This window comes from Phocoena sinus, chromosome 7 (assembly GCF_008692025.1).
Source record: "Phocoena sinus isolate mPhoSin1 chromosome 7, mPhoSin1.pri, whole genome shotgun sequence".
NCBI classification, from domain to species: Eukaryota; Metazoa; Chordata; class Mammalia; order Artiodactyla; family Phocoenidae; genus Phocoena; species Phocoena sinus.
Window position 1 is genome coordinate 6,360,432 of NC_045769.1, and position 21,229 is coordinate 6,381,660.

At 46.3% G+C, this 21,229-nt stretch overlaps 1 protein-coding gene across 1 annotated transcript in view; it reads right to left on the bottom strand.

The window, feature by feature from the left end:
* The window catches only part of TRPM8 (transient receptor potential cation channel subfamily M member 8), an 88,101-nt gene extending 71,932 nt beyond the window's left edge, over window positions 1–16,169 (bottom strand). Inside the window, exons 1-3 of the mRNA XM_032637415.1 lie at window positions 16,053–16,169; window positions 4,903–4,976; window positions 95–251 (exon numbers count right to left, since the gene is read on the bottom strand). Of these exons, the coding sequence (XP_032493306.1) occupies window positions 95–251; window positions 4,903–4,976; window positions 16,053–16,169 (348 nt within the window). The remainder of the gene's footprint in view (window positions 1–94; window positions 252–4,902; window positions 4,977–16,052) is intronic.
* Window positions 16,170–21,229: the final 5,060 nt, after the last annotated feature.

The window sequence follows — 21,229 nt, forward strand, 5'->3', positions numbered from 1 at the left end:
CATGCGTACTATTAGACAATTCAAGGTAACCCAAGGTAGCCCACACCATGTTAGTATATGGATTAGCTAGTTCAAGTAGGAAAGCATTGCTTACCTTCCCTTTCTTCCCCAGAGTCTCAAACTGAATATCCCCAAAAGCGTCAGTGGGGAATTCCTTGGTGTGTTTCTTGTAATTCCATTTCTCATTTTGGTTGGTCTGGGTGCCTTCTATGTGCTGGCTCTGGGTATAGCCACACTTGCACACATTTTCCCTGAGCGGAAGGATATTGATGGGAAGGAATAGCTTTCATTAAACCTGCTTAAATATTTCATCACGTTTCTTAGAATAGACACGATTAGCTTAAATAAACACAAAAAGAGATTTCACCATCGCATCTAATTTTCAGACTATTTTCATCATCTCGGTTGTTTAAAAACTATCTTGCGGGGGCTTCCCTGGTGGCGCAGTGGTTGAGAGTCCGCCTGCCAATGCAGGGGACACGGGTTTGTGCCCCGGTCCGGGAAGGTCCCACATGCCGCGGAACGGCTGGGCCCGTGAGCCATGGCCGCTGAGCCTGCGGATCCAGAGCCTGTGCTCCGCAACGGGAGAGGCCACAACAGCGAGAGGCACGTGTACCGCAAAAAAAAAAAAAAAAAAAAAACTATCTTGGTGTTTTACCCCTGTGACATGGAAGATCCAGGCAACACAGTACAATTGTATCTCCGCTGAGAAAGAAGAAAGCATGAATGCAGGGAGAGGAGGGGATAAAAGACAAACAGAGAAGACCTCTTGAGCCTCCACCTGCTCCAGCCATGGTCCTAACAATTCTAGACTCCCAGCCACTTCTCTCTCTCAGGTTCTGCATGGCATTTCTATTTCCTTAGAGTAAGTCTCCCCATTTAGGTTAAGCTAGCTCGGGTTCCTTGCAACTGAAAGTCTTAATTACTGTAAGTATGGAAATTATCTGTATTCAAAAATATACGTCAAAACATTCAATATTTTCTAAAGCTATAAAAATTGAGCTAGAACCTGGATCCAAAGTCACTCCTCCAACCAGAAATCTTGCCTCTTTCGGAACAGTTGCTTGGGGCATCACTCAGTTTGGCCAAGAAAAGAAAAGTCAACCAGAATTGATAACAGTTGCCTTAGCCTTTTCTCTAACTGAGCCTGGGGGCTGCTCCCACTGGTCTCAGGGTCCTCCTCACTAGGGTCCAAGTTGGCTTCCTCCCCTCTGTCTTTAGCTGTTACTGTCCCACTATCCTTTGGGGTCTGTCCACACCCACCCAAGTTCATTGCAGGATTGGGGAGGGAATTCCCTGCCCCACCTGTCTTTGCTACAACTGACGACCGAATCTCAAGCCCTTTTCCCTTCCAAGGGTAGGGGTGTGTCTCGGGTGACCCCTGTCTCCATCTTGATGATGGGGCTGGAACCCTCCAAGCACCAATTTACGTGAACTGGCTTACAAATAGGGAAGAGGCAGGAAGAATGCCAGGAAGGCGTCAGGAGCACAGATACATGGAGAAGGCAAAGGAGTGACAGAGAGGGGATACGGAGAGGACAGGAGAGCGGCAGGACGCTAGTTCTACCCCTCAAGACAAGTCTGAATCCTCTGGAGCCTCACTGTCAATATAGTAGCCACTAGCCATATGTGGCAATTGACTTTAAATGCAATTTAATTTAACTTAATTTGAAAATTCAATGCCATGGTTGCACTAGCCACATTTCAAACGCTCACTAGTCACAAGTGGCTAGTGGCTACCATACGGGACGATGAAGATAAAAAAATATTTCTGGGACTTCCCTGGTGGTGCAGTGGTTAAGAATCCGCCTGCCAATGCAGGGGACACGGGTTCGAGCCCTGGTCCGGGAAGATCCCACATGCCGCAGAGCAGCTAAGCCCATGCACCACAATTACTGAGCCTGCACTCTAGAGCCCATGAACCACAACTACTGAACCCGCATGCTGCAACTACTGAAGCCCACGTGCCTAGAGCCAATGCTCCGCAACAAGAAAAGCCACCAGAATGAGAAGCCCGTGCACCACAACAAAGAGTAGCCCCCGCTCGCCACAACTAGAGAAAGCCCGTGCGCAGCAGCAAACCTCCAATGCAGCCAAAAATAAATTAAATAAAGTTTTTTTAAGTTTTTTTAATTAAAAAAAAGAATATTCCCATCGTAGTAATAATAGAAAGTTCCATTACATAGAGCCCGTTACAGCAAAAGTAATGTTCTTCCTTTTTCTACCTAGAACCCAGCCTGGTCAAGGCAGTGAGAACTGAAGAGAATAATCCCAGATCCAGGGACTTACAGCCTCAGGAGTGCCAGGAGGTGGCCCCTAAGCTGGACAGCAGTGTCTCAGAGGGTACCAGGCAATAGGAGCCATGGTCCGGCATCACTCCCTAGTGACCACGCAAGAAACAGACATCCGAAGGGTTTAAAGTAGAGAAACATGAGTGGTCTGGGCTTAGCACATGTGAAGCAGCTCTGGGGAGATCTGGGGCAGCCTATGTCAGCTGATGTGGCAAGTAGCTGCAAAATTACAGTAACGCTATTACTAGTCATTTCCCTTGATTCACTTGTCCAATGAGTAATTCAGATTACAAAGAGCATCCCCACTGCCGATGGAGAGATGAAAATAATAAATACAAGAAGTTAAAATCTTGTAGAGTCTTCACTCTGGTGTATAACCTTGGGTCCCCTCTGACATGGGCACTGGAAGACCCTGAGGTGTTCCTGTCCTGTGCTGGTGTTGTGGAGGGCAGGGACTGCTCACCACATCTCCCTTTATTTGGGGCCAGACTTAAGTGGTAGTCAAGGACCGTAAGGTGGACAGCCATAGGTTTCCCTACCTTGCATCCACTTCTCCTTCTGTTAGTAGGAACACCTGATTTTCCTTTGAGGAATCATCCTTTCCACACCAGGTCCATGTGGACACAACACCCAAGGCTGGCCAGTCACATATTCCATTGCCCAGTTGCAGGGATTAGAGTGGGTGCCTGACCCATGCCAGGCCAATAAGAGCCATGAACGTGAGCCCAGGACTTCGGGTGGAATTGCTGGAACAAAGCCCTCCTTCCCCTCACTGGTAAGCTGAAGAGGTGTCAGCAGAGTGGTGGTGTCCATTCTGCCACCACTAATAAGGAGCCTGCCCACCCAGAGAAGGACAGAACCACAGGTAGAAAGAGGCAGGGTCTTGGTGACACTGAGCCCTGGATGTGGCTGTCCCATTACAATCACCACTCACTTAGGCCAATTAGACTGGATATCTGCAACTGACAAGGTGCTGACGATGACGGTCAGCCCGAGACAGGATTGTTCCTAGAAGGGGCAGGAGCTGGGCATAAAAGGAATGCACAGGGAGGAATCAGAAAACTGAGTTCAATCCTTCATCTATCCCCTGCCAGCCATGTGACCCTGGGTAAAACACTGAGCCCCTCCAGGCCTCACTTGCCTTGTCAGTCAAATGATAACAGCTACCTTGCAGGGCAGTTGTAGAATAGCAGTCAAGTACATGAGTCCCCACGACATAGTCAATGCCCAATAAATATTTGTTGAATGAGTGAACGAATCCAAACAGTGCTTTCTACCAGTCAAACAAATAGATTAACGGCAAAATCTTTCAGGGAGACGTGTGGGGAATAAATAACCGACTCACAGAGTTTATACTCGTCAAAATGACTCATAATGACTAAGTTTATACCAATGACAAAATAGAGATCTCTTAGTTTTTCCAATGTTCGCTTTCTAATTCTTACAAAGTAGGAAAGCACACTGACTGAGAACTTTCTACAGCAGGAATTTTATGTATCGCCCCACTGCACCCTTACTACAACCCAGGAGGTGTACTTTGCCAGCGGTTTAGGATAAGAGGATTCAGTTCAGAAAAGAGAATAATTGGTTCAAGTTCATGCAGTGAGTGAGCAGGCAGCCAGGCCCAGGTTGGATCCAACGCTGGTTCTTAGGCCCCTGCTCTTACTGCCTTCCTCTGGGCACGGCCTCTGTTCAACAGTCAGTGCTTTAATTACAAACTACAGCAGCAGGTAAACAATCAATTAATAGCTGGACTATTACATATAGAATGGATAAACAACAAGGTCGTACTGCATGGCACCAGAACTATACCCAGTATCCTATGATAAACCATCATGGAAAAGAATATTTTGAAAAGAAGGTATCTATGTTCATAACTGAATCACTTTGCTGAAATTAACACAACTTTGTAAACCAACTATACTTCAATTAAAAAATATTAATAGCTAGACTCTCTCCTATCACCAGTAAGCAAAAGAGAGGGGGCAGAGGGGCAAAAGGTGAGAGGGAGGGAGGACTAAAATCACTTCGTTAGATCCCAGGGCACCTTCTGTGGGAAACACCAGAGGTCAGTCCACTTATCACTGGCCCACTAGGTAGCATTCGCTGAGGACCTCCTGGGGGCAGAGCTGCTGGAGGTGCTCCCCAAGGCTTTTGTGACTCAGCCTCGATGCTTCGAGACACACGAGATTCAGAGAAGATGAACACCCGGTCAGATGGGAAGGGCCACAGTCAACAGCCTGGCAGAGGAGCCGGTCAGATTGCCACGTGCGCACATGCCTGGTGTCTCCTGCCAACCGCTACGAAACAACAAGGTTCACTGCCATGGCCACTCCGGTGGGCTCCCAGGCTCGTGGGAATATCAAAGAGAGTGACAGCCTGTCTTGGAGTCTTTACCAACTACTGACAAAGCTTAAAATATGAAATGAGATGATACCTCTCCAGGGACAAGCTGCTTGCCAAACTCTTCCTGTTCACACACCGTTTCTGAGAATTGCAAGATGCAAACAACTTGAATAATGAACTAGTGAGCAATTTCTTTGTCGTCATGGTGGTCAATAATTTACTTTTGAACGTGGTAGCAAAAAATGGAGGCAAAGTAGTTGCTTACGTGGCCTTGGAATCTTTGGTAAAGAAGACACACTCCCGTTTCTTAAAATTTGCTTGAATGAAATTCACCAAGTCCTTTGGAGAAAGAACATTGGAACAACACGTTACTAATTTGTTCTCACCCCCTGCTGCTCTTCATGAATGGCTTAAACCTACTTCAAAGGTTTTAAGGATTCACCGCACATCATAGCAACCAGCATCCATTCATGCTTTCAGAGTCAAAGTTTGTAAAAAGAGGCATACGTTTACATTTTTATAACTAAATGCAAATTTTTCTAAAAGTCACTTGGCATCATCTTGTAACAAATGTCATTCTATACATACAAAGTATGCTTTTCTGACTCTAAGGCAACTGGGGGAATATAAGCATTTATTGATAGTTTAGCATAAATAATGCTTTACTGCAGATTGTAGCTCCTCTTCTGCTTGCTTTTCAAAAGCAGGTATATTCCAAATGCTCCTTCCAGAGTTGCATCTGTCCCCCCATGGGCAAGGCGGTAAGGCATATCAGGGACCTAATTCTGACAAACAACGGAACGCTTCCCTTTAGTTGGCAGAAACAAACCCCTTGGAGTTGAAGAATACTTCGAAAATATTTACACTCCTCAAAGTGGGAGAAGATATTTGCGACATATATTAATCATGATAAGATTGGTAAATAGAATATATAAAAGACTGTAAGTCACTAAGAATAAGACAGACAACCTCGTGGGGAAAAGGCAAGAGACATGAGCAGGCATTAAATGAAAGAGGACACACAGATGTGTGAAAAGGAGCTCAACCTTGTCGGTAATGAGGCAGATGTGAAGTGAAACCACGATGACATCCCATTACACACCCACCAGGCTGGAAAACTTGAGAAGCCGTTGGCACCAAATGCCAGTGAAGAGCCAGGCGGGGGGCCTCAGCCCGCTATGGGCCGTGAGGGAACTGGCTCGACCACTCTGGGAAACTGTCCACCACCGTGCCCTAGAAATAGTCCCTGTGTCCTGTGAATGACCTGCAAACTCAGATGCCTGGCACCGTGCTGCCAGCTTTAGGGGTTTGTCTTGTTCCGTGGAGGTGGGGCTGGCAGCCCAAACCCACTTCCCTCAGGTCACCGGGCGCCAGCAGTTCTCAGACAGTGTCATGTGGGTTTGCCCCCCGGCCTTGCACCGAAGCCAGGCCTGACTCGTCACCCCCCCACAATGAGGTCACCACGAAAAGGGAGGCGGCACTCCCTCTCCTGGAAGAAGGTCCACCACGCCTCCAGGAGTCTCCCCCTTTGCTAGCCCCTACCCCCACCAACGTACATCCTGAGACATCAGAGCATGGGGACCACGTGCCCCAAGTTTCCCCAGAAGTCCTGTGTCTTAACCCCAATTCCCATGAGGGAGAGGTGTTCGCCTTTACCCATCGGCCTCAAGCCGAAGAACCTTCTCCAGAGAGAACATCCCACATCCAGGAAGGCTCAGAGTGGCCCTGCTCCTATAGCAAAACCCGAAACCCAAATGTTCACCCCGCTTAGGCTGGACAGACATGCACAGGATGGAGGGTGGCCCAGCAGGAGTGAATCAACAGCCATTACACCTGACAACACAGAGGGACCACAAACACAGGACGCTGAGCAAGAAATGAATTCACGGGAGCTTCCGGGAAGATGGCGGAAGAGTAAGACGCGGAGATCACCTTCCTCCCCACAGATACACCAGAAATACATCTACACCACTAGGAGTGGAACAACTCCTACAGAACACCTACTGAAGGCTGGCAGAAGACCTCAGACCTCCCAAAAGGCAAGAAACCCCCCACGTACCTGGGTAGGGCAAAAGAAAAAAGAATAAACAGAGACAAAAGGATAGGAACGGGACCTGCACCTGTGGGAGGGAGCCGTGAAGGAGGAAAAGTTTCCACACACTAGGAAGCCCCTTCGCGGGCGGAGACTGCGGGTGGCGGAAGAGGAGGCTTCGGGGGTGCGGAGGGCAAAGCGGAGAGATTCCCGCACAGAGGATCAGGGCCGGCCGGCACTCACCAGCCCGAGAGGCTTATCTGCTCCCCCGCCGGGGCGGGCGGGGCTGGGAGCTGAGGCTCGGCGTCCGTCGGAGCGCAGGGAGAGGACTGGGGTTGGCGGCTTGAACATAGCCTGAAGGGGGTTAGTGCAACACGGCTAGCCGGGAGGGAGTCCCGGGAAAAGTCTGGAGCTGCCGAAGAGGCAAGAGACTTTTTCTTCCCTCTTTGTTTCCTGGTGCGCGAGGAGAGGGATTAAGAGCGTTGCTTAAAGGAGCTCCAGAGACGGGCGCGAGCCGCGGCTATCAGCGCGGACCCCAGAGACAGGCATGAGACGTTAAGGCTGCTGCTGCCGCCACCAAGAAGCCTGTGTGCGAGCACAGGTCACTCTCCACACCCCTCTTCCGGGGAGCCTGTGCAGCCCGCCATCGCCAGGGTCCCGGGATCCAGGGACAACTTCCCCGGGAGAACGCACGGCGTGCCTCAGGCTCGTGCAACGTCACGCCGGCCGCTTCCGCCGCAGGCCCGCCCCGCACTCCGTGCCCCTCCCTCCCCGCCGCCTGAGTGAGCCAGAGTCCCCGAATCAGCGGCTCCTTTAACCCCGTCCTGTCTGAGCAAAGAACAGAAGCCCTCCGGCGACCTACATGCAGAGGCAGGGCCAAATCCAAAACTGAGCCCCGGGAGCTGTGAGAACAAAGAAGAGAAAGGGAAAACTCTCCCAGCAGCCTCAGAAGCAGCGGATTAAAGCTCCACAATCAACTTGATGTACCTGCATCTGTGGAATACCTGAATAGACAACGAATCATCCCAAATTGAGAAGGTGGACTTCGAGAGGAAGATTTAGGATTTTTTCCCCTTTTCCTCTTTTTGTGAGTGTGTATGTGTATGCTTCTGTGTGAGATTTTGTCTGTGTGGCTTTGCTTCCACCATTTGTCCTACGGTTCTATCCGTCCGTTTTTGTTGTTCGTTTGTTTTTGTTTTTTAATATATTTTTCTTTTTTTCTCTTAATAATTTTTTTATTTTAATAAATTTCTTATATTTTATCTTACTTTTTTTTACTTTATCTTCTTCCTTTTTTCCTTCCTTCCTCCCTCCCTCCCTCCCTTCTTTCTTTCTTTCTTTCTACTTCTGCTAATTCTTTCTTTCTACTTTTTCTCCCTTTTATTCTGAGCCGTGTGGATGGAAGGCTCTTGGTGCTGCAGCCAGGAGTCAGTGCTGCGCCTCTGAGGTGGGAGAGCCAACTTCAGGTCACTGGTCAACAAGAGACCTCCCAGCTCCACATAATATCAAACGGCGAAAATCTCCCAGAGATCTCCATCTCAACACCAGCACCCAGCTTCACTCAACGACCAGCAAGCTACAGTGCTGGTCATCCTATGCCAAACAACTAGCAAGACAGTAACACAACCCCACCCTTTAGCAGAGAGGCTGCCCAAAATCATAACAAGTCCACAGACACCCCAAAACACACCACCAGACGTGGACCTGCCCACCAGAAAGACAAAATCCAGCCTCATCCACCAGAACACAGGCATTAGTACCCTCCACCAGGAAGCCTACACAACCCACTGAACCAACCTTAGCCACTGGGGACAGACACGAAAAACAATGGGAATTACGAACCTGCAGCCTGCAAAAAGGAGACCCCAAACACAGTAAGATAAGCAAAATGAGAAGACAGAAAAACACACAGCAGATGAAGGAGCAAGATAAAAATGCACCAGACCTAACAAATGAAGAGAAACTAGGCAGTCTACCTGAAAAAGAATTCAGAATAATGACAGTAAAGATGATCCAAAATCTTGGAAATAGAATAGAGAAAATGCAAGAAACATTTAACAAAGACCTAGAAGAACTAAAGTTGAAACAAACAATGATGAACAGCACAATAAATGAAATTAAAAATACTCTAGATGGGATCAATAGCAGAATAACTGAGGCAGAAGAATGGATAAGTGACCTGGAAGATAAAATAGTGGAAATAACTACTGCAGAGCAGAATAAAGAAAAAAGAATGAGAAGAACTGAGGACAAGTCTCAGAGACCTCTGGGACAACATTAAACGCACCAACATTTGAATTATAGGGGTTCCAGAAGAAGAAGAGGGAAAGAAAGGGACTGAGAAAATATTTGAAGAGATTATAGTTGAAAACTTCCCTAATATGGGAAAGGAAATAGTTAATCAAGTCCAGGAAGCACAGAGAGTCCCATACACGATAAATCCAAGGAGAAATATGCCAAGACACATATTAATCAAACTGTCAAAAATTAAATACAAAGAAAACATATTAAAAGCAGCAAGGGAAAAACAACAAATAACACACAAGGGAATCCCCATAAGGTTAACAGCTGATCTTTCAGCAGAAACTCTGCAAGCTGGAAGGGACTGGCAGGACATATTTAAAGTGATGAAGGAGAAAAACCTGCAACCAAGATTACTCTACCCAGCAAGGATCTCATTCAGATTTGATGGAGAAATTAAAACCTTTACAGACAAGCAAGAGCTGAGAGAGTTCAGCACCACCAAACCAACTTTACAACAACTGCTAAAGGAACTTGTCTAGGCAAGAAACACAAGAGAAGGAAAAGACCTACAATAACAAACCCAAAACAATAAAGAAAATGGGAATAGGAACATACATATTGATAATTACCTTAAATGTAAATGGACTAAATGCTCCCACCAAAAGACACAGATTGGCCGAATGGATACAAAAACAAGACCCATATATTTGCTGCCTACAAGAGACCCACTTCAGACCTAGAGACACATACACACTGAGAGTAAGGGGATGGAAAAAGACGTTTCATGCAAATGGAAACCAAAAGAAACCTGGAGTAGCAATTCTCATATCAGACAAAATAGACTTTAAAATAAAGACTATTAGAAGAGACAAAGAAGGACACTACATAATGATCAAGGGATCGATCCAAGAAGAAGAGATAACAGTTGTAAATATTTATGCACCCAACATAGGAGCACCTCAATACATAAGGCAAATACTAACAGCCATAAAAGGGGAAATTGACAGTAACACATTCATAGTAGAGGACTTTGACACCCCACTTTCACCAATGAACCGATCATCCAAAATGAAAATAAATAAGGAAACACAAGCTTTAAATGATATATATATATATTTTTTTTTTTTTGCGGTATGCGGGCCTCTCACTGTTGTGGCCTCCCCGTTGCGGAGCAACAGGCTCCGGACACACAGGCTCAGCGGCCATGGCTCACGGGGGCAGCCGCTCCGCGGCATGTGGGATCTTCCCAGACCGGGGCACGAACCCACGTCCCCTGCCTCGGCAGGCGGACTCTCAACCACTGCGCCACCAAGGAAGCCCCTAAATGATATATTAAACAAGATGGACTTAATTGATATTTTTAGGACATTCCATCCAAAAACAACAGAATACACATTTTTCTCAAGTGCTCATGGAACATTCTCCAGGATAGATCATATCTTGGGTCACAAATCAAGCCTTGGTAAATTTAAGAAAATTGAAATTGTATCAAGTATCTTTTCCGACCACAACGCTATGAGACTAGATATCAATTACAGGAAAAGATCTGTAAAAAATACAAACACATGGAAGCTAAACAATACACTACTTAATAACGAAGTGATCACTGAAGAAATCAAAGAGGAAATCAAAAAATACCTAGAAACAAATGACAATGGAGACACGACGACCCAAAATCTATGGGATGCAGCAAAAGCAGTTCTAAGAGGGAAGTTTATAGCAATACAATCCTACCTTAAGAAACAGGAAACATCTCGAATAAACAACCTATCCTTGCACCTAAAGCAATTAGAGAAAGAAGAACAAAAAAAAACCCAAAGTTAGCAGAAGGAAAGAAATCATAAAAATCAGATCAGAAATAAAAAGAAATGAAGAAAATGATAGCAAAGATCAATAAAACTAAAAGCTGTTTCTTTGAGAAGATAAACAAAATTGATAAACCATTAGCCAGACTCATCAAGAAAAAAAGGGAGAAGACTCAAATCAATAGAATTAGAAATGAAAAAGGAGAAGTAACAACTGACACTGCAGAAATACAAAGAATCATGAGAGATAGCTACAAGCAACTCTATGCCAATAAAATGGGCAACCTGGAAGAAATGGACAAATTCTTAGAAAGGCACAACCTGCCAAGACTGAATCAGGAAGAAATAGAAAATATGAACAGACCAATCACAAGCACTGAAATTGAAACTGTGATTAAAAATTTTCCAACAAACAAAAGCCCAGGACCAGATGGCTTCACAGGCAAATTCTATCAAGCATTTAGAGAAGAGCTAACACCTATCCTCCTGAAACTCTTCCAAAATATAGCAGAGGGAGGAACACTCCCAAACTCATTCTACGAGGCCACCATCACCCTGATACCAAAACCAGACAAGGATGTCAGAAGGAAAGAAAACTACAGGCCAATATCACTGATGAACATAGATGCAAAAATCCTCAACAAAATAGTAGCAAACAGAATCCAACAGCACATTAAATGGATCATGCACCATGATCAAGTGGGGTTTATTCCAGTAATGCAAGGATTCTTCAATATACGCAAATCAATCAACGTGATACACCATATTAACAAATTGAAGGAGAAAAACCATATGATCATCTCAATAGATGCAGAGAAAGCTTTCAACAAAATTCAACATCCATTTATGATAAAAACCCTACAGAAAGTAGGCATAGAGGGAACTTTCTTCAACATAATAAAGGCCATATATGACAGACCCACAGCCAACATCATCCTCAATGGTGAAAAACTGAAAGCATTTCCACTTGTCAGGAACAAGTGGAACAAAACTGAAAGCATTTCCACTTGTTCCTTGTCAGGAACAAGACAAGGTTGCCCACTCTCACCACTCTTATTCAACATAGTTTTGGAAGTTTTAGCCACAGCAGTCAGAGAAGGAAAAGAAATAAAAGGAATCCAAATTGGAAAAGAAGAAGTAAAGCTGTCACTGTTTGCAGATGACATGATACTATACCTAGAGAATCCTAAAGATGCTACCAGAAAACTACTAGAGCTAATCAATGAATTTGGTAAAGTAGCAGGATACAAAATTAATGCACAGAAATCTCTGGCATTCCTATACACTAATGATGAAAAATCTGAAAGTGAAATCAAGAAAACACTCCCATTTACCATTGCAACAAAAAGAATAAAATATCTAGGAATAAACCTACCTAAGGAGACAAAAGACCTGTATGCAGAAAATTATAAGACACTGATGAAAGAAATTAAAGGTGATACAAATAGATGGAGAGATATACCGTGTTCTTGGATTGGAAGAATCAACATTATGAAAATGACTCTACTACCCAAAGCAATCTACAGATTCAATGCAATCCCTATCAAACTACCACTGGCATTTTTCACAGAACTAGAACAAAATATTTCACAATTTGTATGGAAACCCAAAAGACCCCGGATAGCCAAAGCAATGTTGAGAACGAAAAATGGAGCTGGAGGAATCAGGCTCCCTGACTTCAGACTATACTACAAAGCTACAGTAATCAAGACAGTGTGGTACTGGCACAAAAACAGAAAGATAGATCAACAGAACAGGATAGAAATCCCAGAGCTAAACTCACACACATATGGTCACCTTACCTTTGATAAAGGAGGCAGGAATGTACAGTGGAGAAAGGACAGCCTCTTCAATAAGTGGTACTGGGAACACTGGACAGGTACATGTAAAAGTATGAGATTAGATCACTCCCTAACACCATACAGAAAAATAAGCTCAAAATGGATTAAAGACCTAAATGTAAGGCCAGAAACTATCAAACTCTTAGAGGAAAACATAGGCAGAACACTCTATGACATAAATCACAGCAAGATCCTTTCTGACCCACCTCCTAGAGAAATGGAAATAAAAATAAACAAATGGGACCTAATGAAACTTCAAAGCTTTTGCACAGCAAAGGAAACCATAAACAAGACCAAAAGACAACCCTCAGAATGGGAGAAAATATTTGCAAATGAAGAAACTGACAAAGGATTAATCTCCAAAATTTATAAGTAGCTCATGCAGCTCAATAACAGAACAGCAAACAACCCAATCCAAAAATGGGCAGAAGACCTAAATAGACATTTCTCCAAAGAAGATATACAGACTGCCAACAAACACATGAAAGAATGCTCAACATCATTAGTCATTAGAGAAATGCAAATCAAAACTACAATGAGATATCATCTCACACCAGTCAGAATGGCCATCATCAAAAAATCTAGAAACAATAAATGCTGGAGAGGGTGTGGAGAAAAGGGAACCCTCTTACACTGTTGGTGGGAATGTAAATTAATACAGCCACTGTGGAGAACAGTATGGAGGTTCCGTAAAAAACTACAAATAGTACTACCGTATGACCCAACAATCCCACTACTGGGCATATACCCTGAGAAAACCAAAATTCAAAAAGAGTCATGTACCAAAATGTTCATTGCAGCTCTGTTTACAATAGCCCAGAGATGGAAACAACCTAAGTGTCCATCATCGGATGAATGGATAAAGAAGATGTGGCACATGTATACAATGGAATATTACTCAGCCATAAAAAGAAACGAAATTGAGCTATTTGTAATGAGGTGGATAGACCTAGAGTCTGTCATACAGAGTGAAGTAAGTCAGAAAGAGAAAGACAAATACCGTATGCTAACACACATATATGGAATTTAAGAAAAAAAAATGTCATGAAGAACCTAGGGGTAAGACAGGAATAAAGACACAGACCTACTAGAGAATGGACTTGAGGATATGGGGAGGGAGAAGGGTAAGCTGTGACAAAGCGAGAGAGTGGCATGGACATATATACACTACCAAACGTAAAATAGATAGCTAGTGGGAAGCAGCCGCATAGCACAGGGAGATCAGCTTGGTGCTTTGTGACCACCTGGAGGGATGGGATAGGGAGGGTGGGAGGGAGGGAGACACAAGAGGAAAGAGATATGGGAACATATGTATACGTATAACTGATTCACTTTGTTATAAAGCAGAAACTAACACACCACTGTAAAGCAATTATACTCCAATAAAGATATAAAAAAAGAAAGGAAAGAAAAAAGAAATGAAATCACAAAGGAATACTTATTGTATAATTCCACAAATATCAAAACAGACAAAACAAAGCCTTGTATTGTTTAGGGACATATATTCAAGTCATAAGCTTATAAATAAAAGCAGGACCAGGGAACACAAAATTCAGGATAGCTGTCGCCTTTGGCACGGAGGGCACGTGGGGGACTCCTACAAAGGGCTGGTGGTGGGTGCAAGCGTGTTCATTTTATTATTCTTCCTTAGGCTGGGAATTTACATTCGCATGTTCTTTTCTACAAATAATAAAAATGTAGAGAGCAAAAGTAAATCCTACACTCATCTGAACGCGAAAAATTTTGAAAACCTGTGATGCCCTTTCTTCCTCAGAATATTTTCTAGCTCTTCACTAACTTTAAGTCTACTTAACACAGATGAAGAAAACTCAACAGTATAAGCTTATGTGTATAAGCTTGTGAAATCGATGATGGTGGAGGAGGGGTGGTGATAAAAACTGCCTTGTTGCTGAAAGTTCCCTCTGGGGACTTCCCTGGCGATCCAGTGGTTAAGACTCACGCTTCCACTGCAGGGGGCATGGGTTCGATCTCTGGTCAGGGAAGTAGGATCCCACATGCCATGATGTGTGGCCAAAAAAAATTTTTTTAATTAAAAAATAAAGGCCTTTAAAGAAAAAAAGTTCCCTCTGAAAAATGTACTTTGCAAAGGTGTGTATTCTCAGGGGCAAACAGGAGCCCCCCCCCCATAACTGGGATGTACTTAGGTGGTCTCAGAAATTCTACCCACAGGGCAGCTGGCATCTCTGAGGGGAGTGGGAAATCCATCCAGAAATCCCATGGGAGCCCAAAGGAGAATGGCAAGGGAGAGTCAGCCTTTGTCTCCCAGAGGCACCCACGCCTGCGTCCAAGTGTGATCCGGAAAGGCCTTTTCTGCCCTCCCAGAGGTCTGTCACTGCTGGAGGCTGGAGGAGGGGGCATTGGAGAGGCCACCAGCGCCCTCTGCCCACTGTGTTATTCTCACCGGACCAGGGTCAAGGTGACGGCAGGTGCAAAATCTAAGGAGGCGCTGGGTGTTGGGAGTGGCAAGAAGTGCACGGGTACCCCCGAGAACCCCACCCAGCAGATCAAAATACTGACATGCCCAGCACCCCAGAAGCCCCCACCCAGTCCATCCTCCTTCCTTTTTCCAAAGTTAGCCACCGCCCCGACTTTTAACACTCTAGTCGGCGGAAGCTTGGTACCAGACTGGAACGTTGTCTTTATTTCCTGACAAATGAGAGTATTCGCTAGGATGTGAGAGTGAACAGAAAGCCTGCGGGAACCACTCGAGGTGGCTGAGGGACGGAAGAGGCAGCTCAGCCCAGCGGGGAGCCTCCTGCCGGGCGCCCCACCCAAGTCCGCTCACCCCTAAGCAACAGCTCAGTGTGCCTCTATGTCCTGAAGGCAGTGTGGACACGGGCTTGGAAGGAGGAGAGAGATGCTATGGAGAACAGCTAGAAGCTACGGCAAGAACAAATGCAGACCCAGAATGAGCCCCCGGCCATAGAGTTGAAGAAAAGGACTTCAAGAATCACTTCCAGGGTGAACCCACAGGGCTGGAAGCAAGGACACCAAGCATTAACTAGTAAAAGGAATATTAAAAGTGCAGTATTTAGGATTTCATAAAAGTCACTTAACAAGTGCATTCTTGAATGGATAAACAAGGTCGTACTGAACAGCACAGGGAACTACATCCAGTCTCCTGTAGTAAACCGCAATGGAAAAGCATGTGAAAAAGCAGGTATATATATGTGTAACTGAGTCACTTTGCTCTACAGCAGAAATGAACACTGCTATTTTTTTAAAAAGGCCCCAAATAAGTACATTCTTTAGCAACTCAAGGTTGCAGTCACAATCTTCAAAACAGGAATGGCTGAGAAACTACACAGAAAAGAAAAGGCCTCTACATTCGACAAAAATAATCCACAGAACGAAATGCCATACGTTGAGATATGATCTTTTTAAAGAAGGAGTATTGGTCCCCAAAGAATCCTAGCTGCAAAGGGCTGCTTTCTGACATATGAGCGGGTTGGTGGGGCGTGGCTCAACTCACGCTCTCGCTGTAGGACACGTCTGTGCTGCGAGACGCGCTGGAGCACAGGGTCCGGGTGCTGTCCGGCGTGCCGTTCCTTCTGCTTCTCATGCTAAGCCGGGCGCCCTTGAAGGACATCTGTTCCCCTGTGGAGAAAGGGGAGGGAGGGTAAGATGGGGTCACAAACGGTGGACGGGCTTCACTGAAAGCTTTACCGCCATGCCCTCCCCCTCTCGCTGTCTGCCATGCCCCAGCCCCGTCCCGCCCCCCACCCCCAAAGGACATTGGTCCCCCCGCCTCTGCTCTCCTTGCTTCATTCCTTCTCGTCCTCCAGGACCCAGCTTGAGTTCAGTCCTTCCATACTCCTTCCCTGGCCGCTCCCGTCTGGGCAGAGCCCTCCTGGGTGCGCTCCCCTCTCCTATGGGAGGTGGGATCCCGCATCCCAGACCACCGCCCATAGGAGGTGCATCATAGCTCCTTCGAAGTTAATGGATTTGTAGTGAAGGAACTTGCAGAACTGTAGCTAGCGGCTGTGGCAGCTAGAGGACCGGCTGGCTGGCGGCAGAGAGGAGTCCTGCCCTGATGCGGTCAAGTGAAGTGGGAGAAGGACCTTGACCCACAGGGGCAGTAGGGCCTGAGGGCCAGTGTGCTCCAGGTCACCCTGAGACTCAGAGCCGGCACGTGGTTCCCAAGGACACCCGGCAACAATTCCCTCCCAGCCTGGAGAGCAGGCCATTAGCCCGGGCATCCGGGAAGCCTCATTTGCCACGGAGATGCCTCCGGGCTGTCCCCTGCTCTTCTAGGGCTCAGACCCTCCCATCCCAGCTGCAGGAGCCACCCGTCCCTCCTGTCTCCCAAACACTATCTGAGACCCGTATCCACAGAGAGCTACTCCACATCCCCAGGCTGTCCGGCAGACACGGCAAACAAGACGTTTCTAGAACAAGAGCATCATCCTTCTCCTACACCCCGCCTCCCTGTGTCTCCTCCTGGCACCAAGCTCCCCCAGCTGCCTGTGACATTGGCCCCCACCCTCGCCTCCATCATCACCACATCCAAGTGGCAGTCGCACCCCCTCGCCCCTCTCCAGCCCCTCCAGTGGCCCGCAGCTGCCACCTGGGCCCTGCTTGCCTCCCCCGCATGACTGCACCCACCTCCCTCTCCTCCTGGGCCAGGTTCCTCACGGGGCCCCGCTTTTCCCATCTAGGTCCCACCGTCTGTCTGGAACCCTCTTCCTCAAACCCTGCCCAGCTGCTTATCTCCCGCCCATCCTACGGGCCTTATGCACCATCTCTTCAGGGAGGTACCTCTGACGCCCAGGCTGGCGCAGGTGCCTGGTGGCCTGTTCTGGAAGCACCATCTCCCCTCCACCAAGCCATGTGTATCCTGATTTGTTACATGATCTGTTTGGCCCCTGTCTGCCTACTTAAGTAAAAAACCAGATCTAGGGGCTTCCCTGGTGGCGCAGTGGTTGAGAGTCCGCCTGCCGATGCAGGGGACGCGGGTTCGTGTCCCGGTCCGGGAAGATCCCACATGCCACGGAGCGGCTGGGCCCGTGAGCCATGGCCGCTGAGCCTGCGCGTCCGGAGCCCGTGCTCCGCAGTGGGAGAGGCCACAGCGGTGAGAGGCCTGCGTACCGCAAAAAACAGAAACAAAATCTGCTCCATCTGCTCAGCAGTGTATTCCCAGAGCCTGGCACAGAGCACAGAGTAGAATTGTACCAACATTGATTGAGCGAATAATCTAAGTGATTACGTAACACTCCCTCCCACCCTCAAAATCCTCTTTCAGTTTGCAAATTACTTCCAACTCGCCTTCCATGCCCCCCGCAAGAGGAAAGGCCTGAGACCCACGGCTCAGCCACACGACTCCTGAGCCCTCAGCCTGTCTCCTCCTCCAGGTCACCTGTCCCAGCCTCAAAACCCTCCCACGCCACAGACAACGACGCCTCTTCAAAGCCCGCTCAGAACCCTCAGGCCAGGCTGTTTAAAACAAGGAGTGCTTCTTTTACTTCTCTCCCCAGGCATTTCACGGAGAGGCTCAGAGCATTAATTGGTACTTTACATACATTATGACAAAACCGCAAATCAATCCTGCAAGGTATTTACTATGATCCCCATACAGCAAATGGCTTCTAAGTAGGGCACCAACAGTCAGGAAATGATTTCATTTGCTCACAATGAAAAAACTGCTTATTTCGTTGCAACGGAGAAAAGTGTATTTTTGCTTTTTCATCACAGTTCAGTCAAATAAGAAATGGGAAAGCTGTGTAAGAAATGCAGAATCTACCCTTTTCTGACATTTCGCATGTCTTTATTCGATGTTAGTTTCTAACTGGCTTTCTGAGGCCGGGGGATGTCCAAGGTGACGAATTATGAGTCCAGGCGGTCTTCATACCATCCCACATACCAGGTATTCCAGGTGTACCGTTTATCCATCTCCTAAACACATGCAGGAGCTAAGGGTTCGGTGTGAAAGGGGTTTCCAGGAGGAGGGACATAGGCCAAGGACCAAGGGCTTCCAGGGGGTTCTGGAGAGGAGAGGAGAGGGTCCAGAGGGGCCCCCCAGGAACCTTGGGAAAGAGGGTGGCCCGGCCCTGAAAGGGGGTGAACTGGAAAAGTAGAAGGAGGAGGGAATGAAAGCCACACCAGGGAGAAACCAGTCGATGTATCACACGCTAAGGAAAAGTCATAAAATCACACCACTGGGTTGAACAACACAAAATCCAGTAGAGAAGATGGGCCAAAGAATCCAAAGCCACCAAACAAGGGAACACGAGTCACTAATAAACACAAAAACATGCTAAGCCTTCCTAGTGATAAAAACAATAAAAGTCCAACGATGATGAAACACCCCGGGGAGATATTTCAGGTGACAGCATTTGACGTTGGGAAGAGCTTAGTGGGACAGACACTCTCATATCATTGGGGGGCTAAAAATCATCTTCCTGCCTGCAAAAGAACGTGGCAATAATGTAGCCAGACACGTAAGTATTATCATTGTTGACCCACTGAATTGGCTTTGGAGAATTCTAGACAAAATCATCATGAAACACATTAAAGGGTATACTCAAAAGATATTCATTTCATAGGAAAAATTAGAAATGACTTAAACTTCCATCAGTAAGAGCACATTACACCCAGAAGAAGTAAGAGGATGATACCATGAAGTGGGTGCATTTTAATGACATGGAAAATGTCATAGGATTTATCGTGAGTAGAAAAAAAGCCGGAGGCAAGAAATCACCGTGGTCAGGAGCTCTGGCTTTAGAGATGGTCAGCTCGCGTTCAGTCACTCACCCTGTGACCCTGAGTGGGTCTTTCACCCTCTCAGCTTCCCTTTAAAGGTGGTTCAGCAGCTGACATATGACCCACCTTCAGGAAGGGCAGCTATCGAAGTAAGGGATGTAAATGCATCACGTATAATGTGTATAAGGCACACGGAAGTAAATACACCAAGGTGTTCACCGTTGCCATATGTGGGGCTGGGACTGTGACTGGTTTTAATTTTATTCTTTCACTGTTTATATTTGCCCAAATTAAATATATTTCTTAAATAATCTGGAAAGTATATTTAATAAATAGGAAACGTGTCTAGAGGCTGGGCAAGGCGAAGAGAACCAGTGACCTTAGTGAGAGCATTTCAGTAAGTGGGATGAGAGAGTGAGGACCACCAGGGCAGACCTCTCCATCCACAAGAGCACATGGCGGGTGGGTAGCTAGAAGGGAGGGGAGGGTCCGTGGCTGACGTGTTTCCTCCCAAGAGGTGGGATCATGTTTAAATCTTGGCAGAGGAAAAGTAGCAGAGAGGGAGAGATTAAACCACAGGGCAAATATAATAATGTAATAATTATGATGACTGCAGAGCATGGAGTAGGACTTTGTGGAGGTAGGCAGGAGCGGTGAAGCCATCAGCACTAAAATGATCGATTGAGGATAAACGATAAATTGAAGGTAAAAGGAAAAGAGAGTCAACAATAACATAATAAATACTGATGACAATCGGGGCATTTTTGTTCTCTCACATCATATCTTTGAAATCATTTCCGGACATGAAACTGACATCCCACCGGCCACAGGCCCTTGGTCTCATCTGGACTGTCTGACTTGTACTCCAGAGAAGAAATGCCAAGTCTGCCCCAGAGAGGAGATTGGCTGGGGACACTGCATACATTTTCAGGGCTCTGAAACTCTAAATATACAATGGAATATTACTCAGCCATAAAAAGAAACAAAATTGAGTTATTTGCAGTGAGGTGGATGCACCTAGAGTCTGTCATACAGAGTGAAGTAAGTCAGAAAGGGAAAGGCAAATACCGTATGCTAACACAAATATATGGAATCTGAGAAAAAAAAATGTCATGAAGAACCTAGGGGTAAGACAGGAATAAAGACACAGACCTACTAGAGAATGGACTTGAGGATATGGGGAGGGGGAAGGGTAAGCTGTGACAAAGTGAGTGAGTGGCATGGACATATATACAATACCAAACGTAAAATAGATAGCTAGTGGGAAGCAGCCGCATAGCACAGGGAGATCAGCTCGGTGCTTTGTGACCACCTAGAGGGGTGGGATAGGGAGGGTGGGAGGGAGGGAGACGCAAGAGGGAAGAGATACGGGGACATATGTATATGTATCACTGATTCACTTTGTTGTAAAGCAGAAACTAACACACCATTGTAAAGCAATTATACTCCAATAAAGATGTAAAAAAAAAAACTAAATAGTTGTTGAAAAATCTGAGTCTAGAGTAGTGGTTTCAAAGGCGGGGCTTAGGGCTTTGCGTCTGTGAGGGGCTCAGGGATGCCTCCCCACGTCAGTGGGAGCAGTGCTGCTTCACCAGACTTACATCTCCAGGGTCCTAGCAGATTCCCCCTGAGGAAAGGTTTCTGCTGCTGAAGAGCAGCTGGACACATCTGCTCTGCAGCTCTGCTGCAGGTTTGCTCCGGGTCACCTTAACTGCACCGGCAGCCAGGGGACGTCTGCAGCTTCCGTCTCTTGGAATTGGTAAGAAAGCACTACTTTACTTGAGGAAAAGTGAGTTTATAGATGGTTTGGCAAGTTCCAGAAGTTAAAGGTGATGGACTTATTCCCAATAACCCCAACGATTAGGGGTTGGCATTTCACATACATCTTGGAATACGTGATTTCATAGCTCCCAAACTATAACACAACATAACATGACATGATGTAAGCAT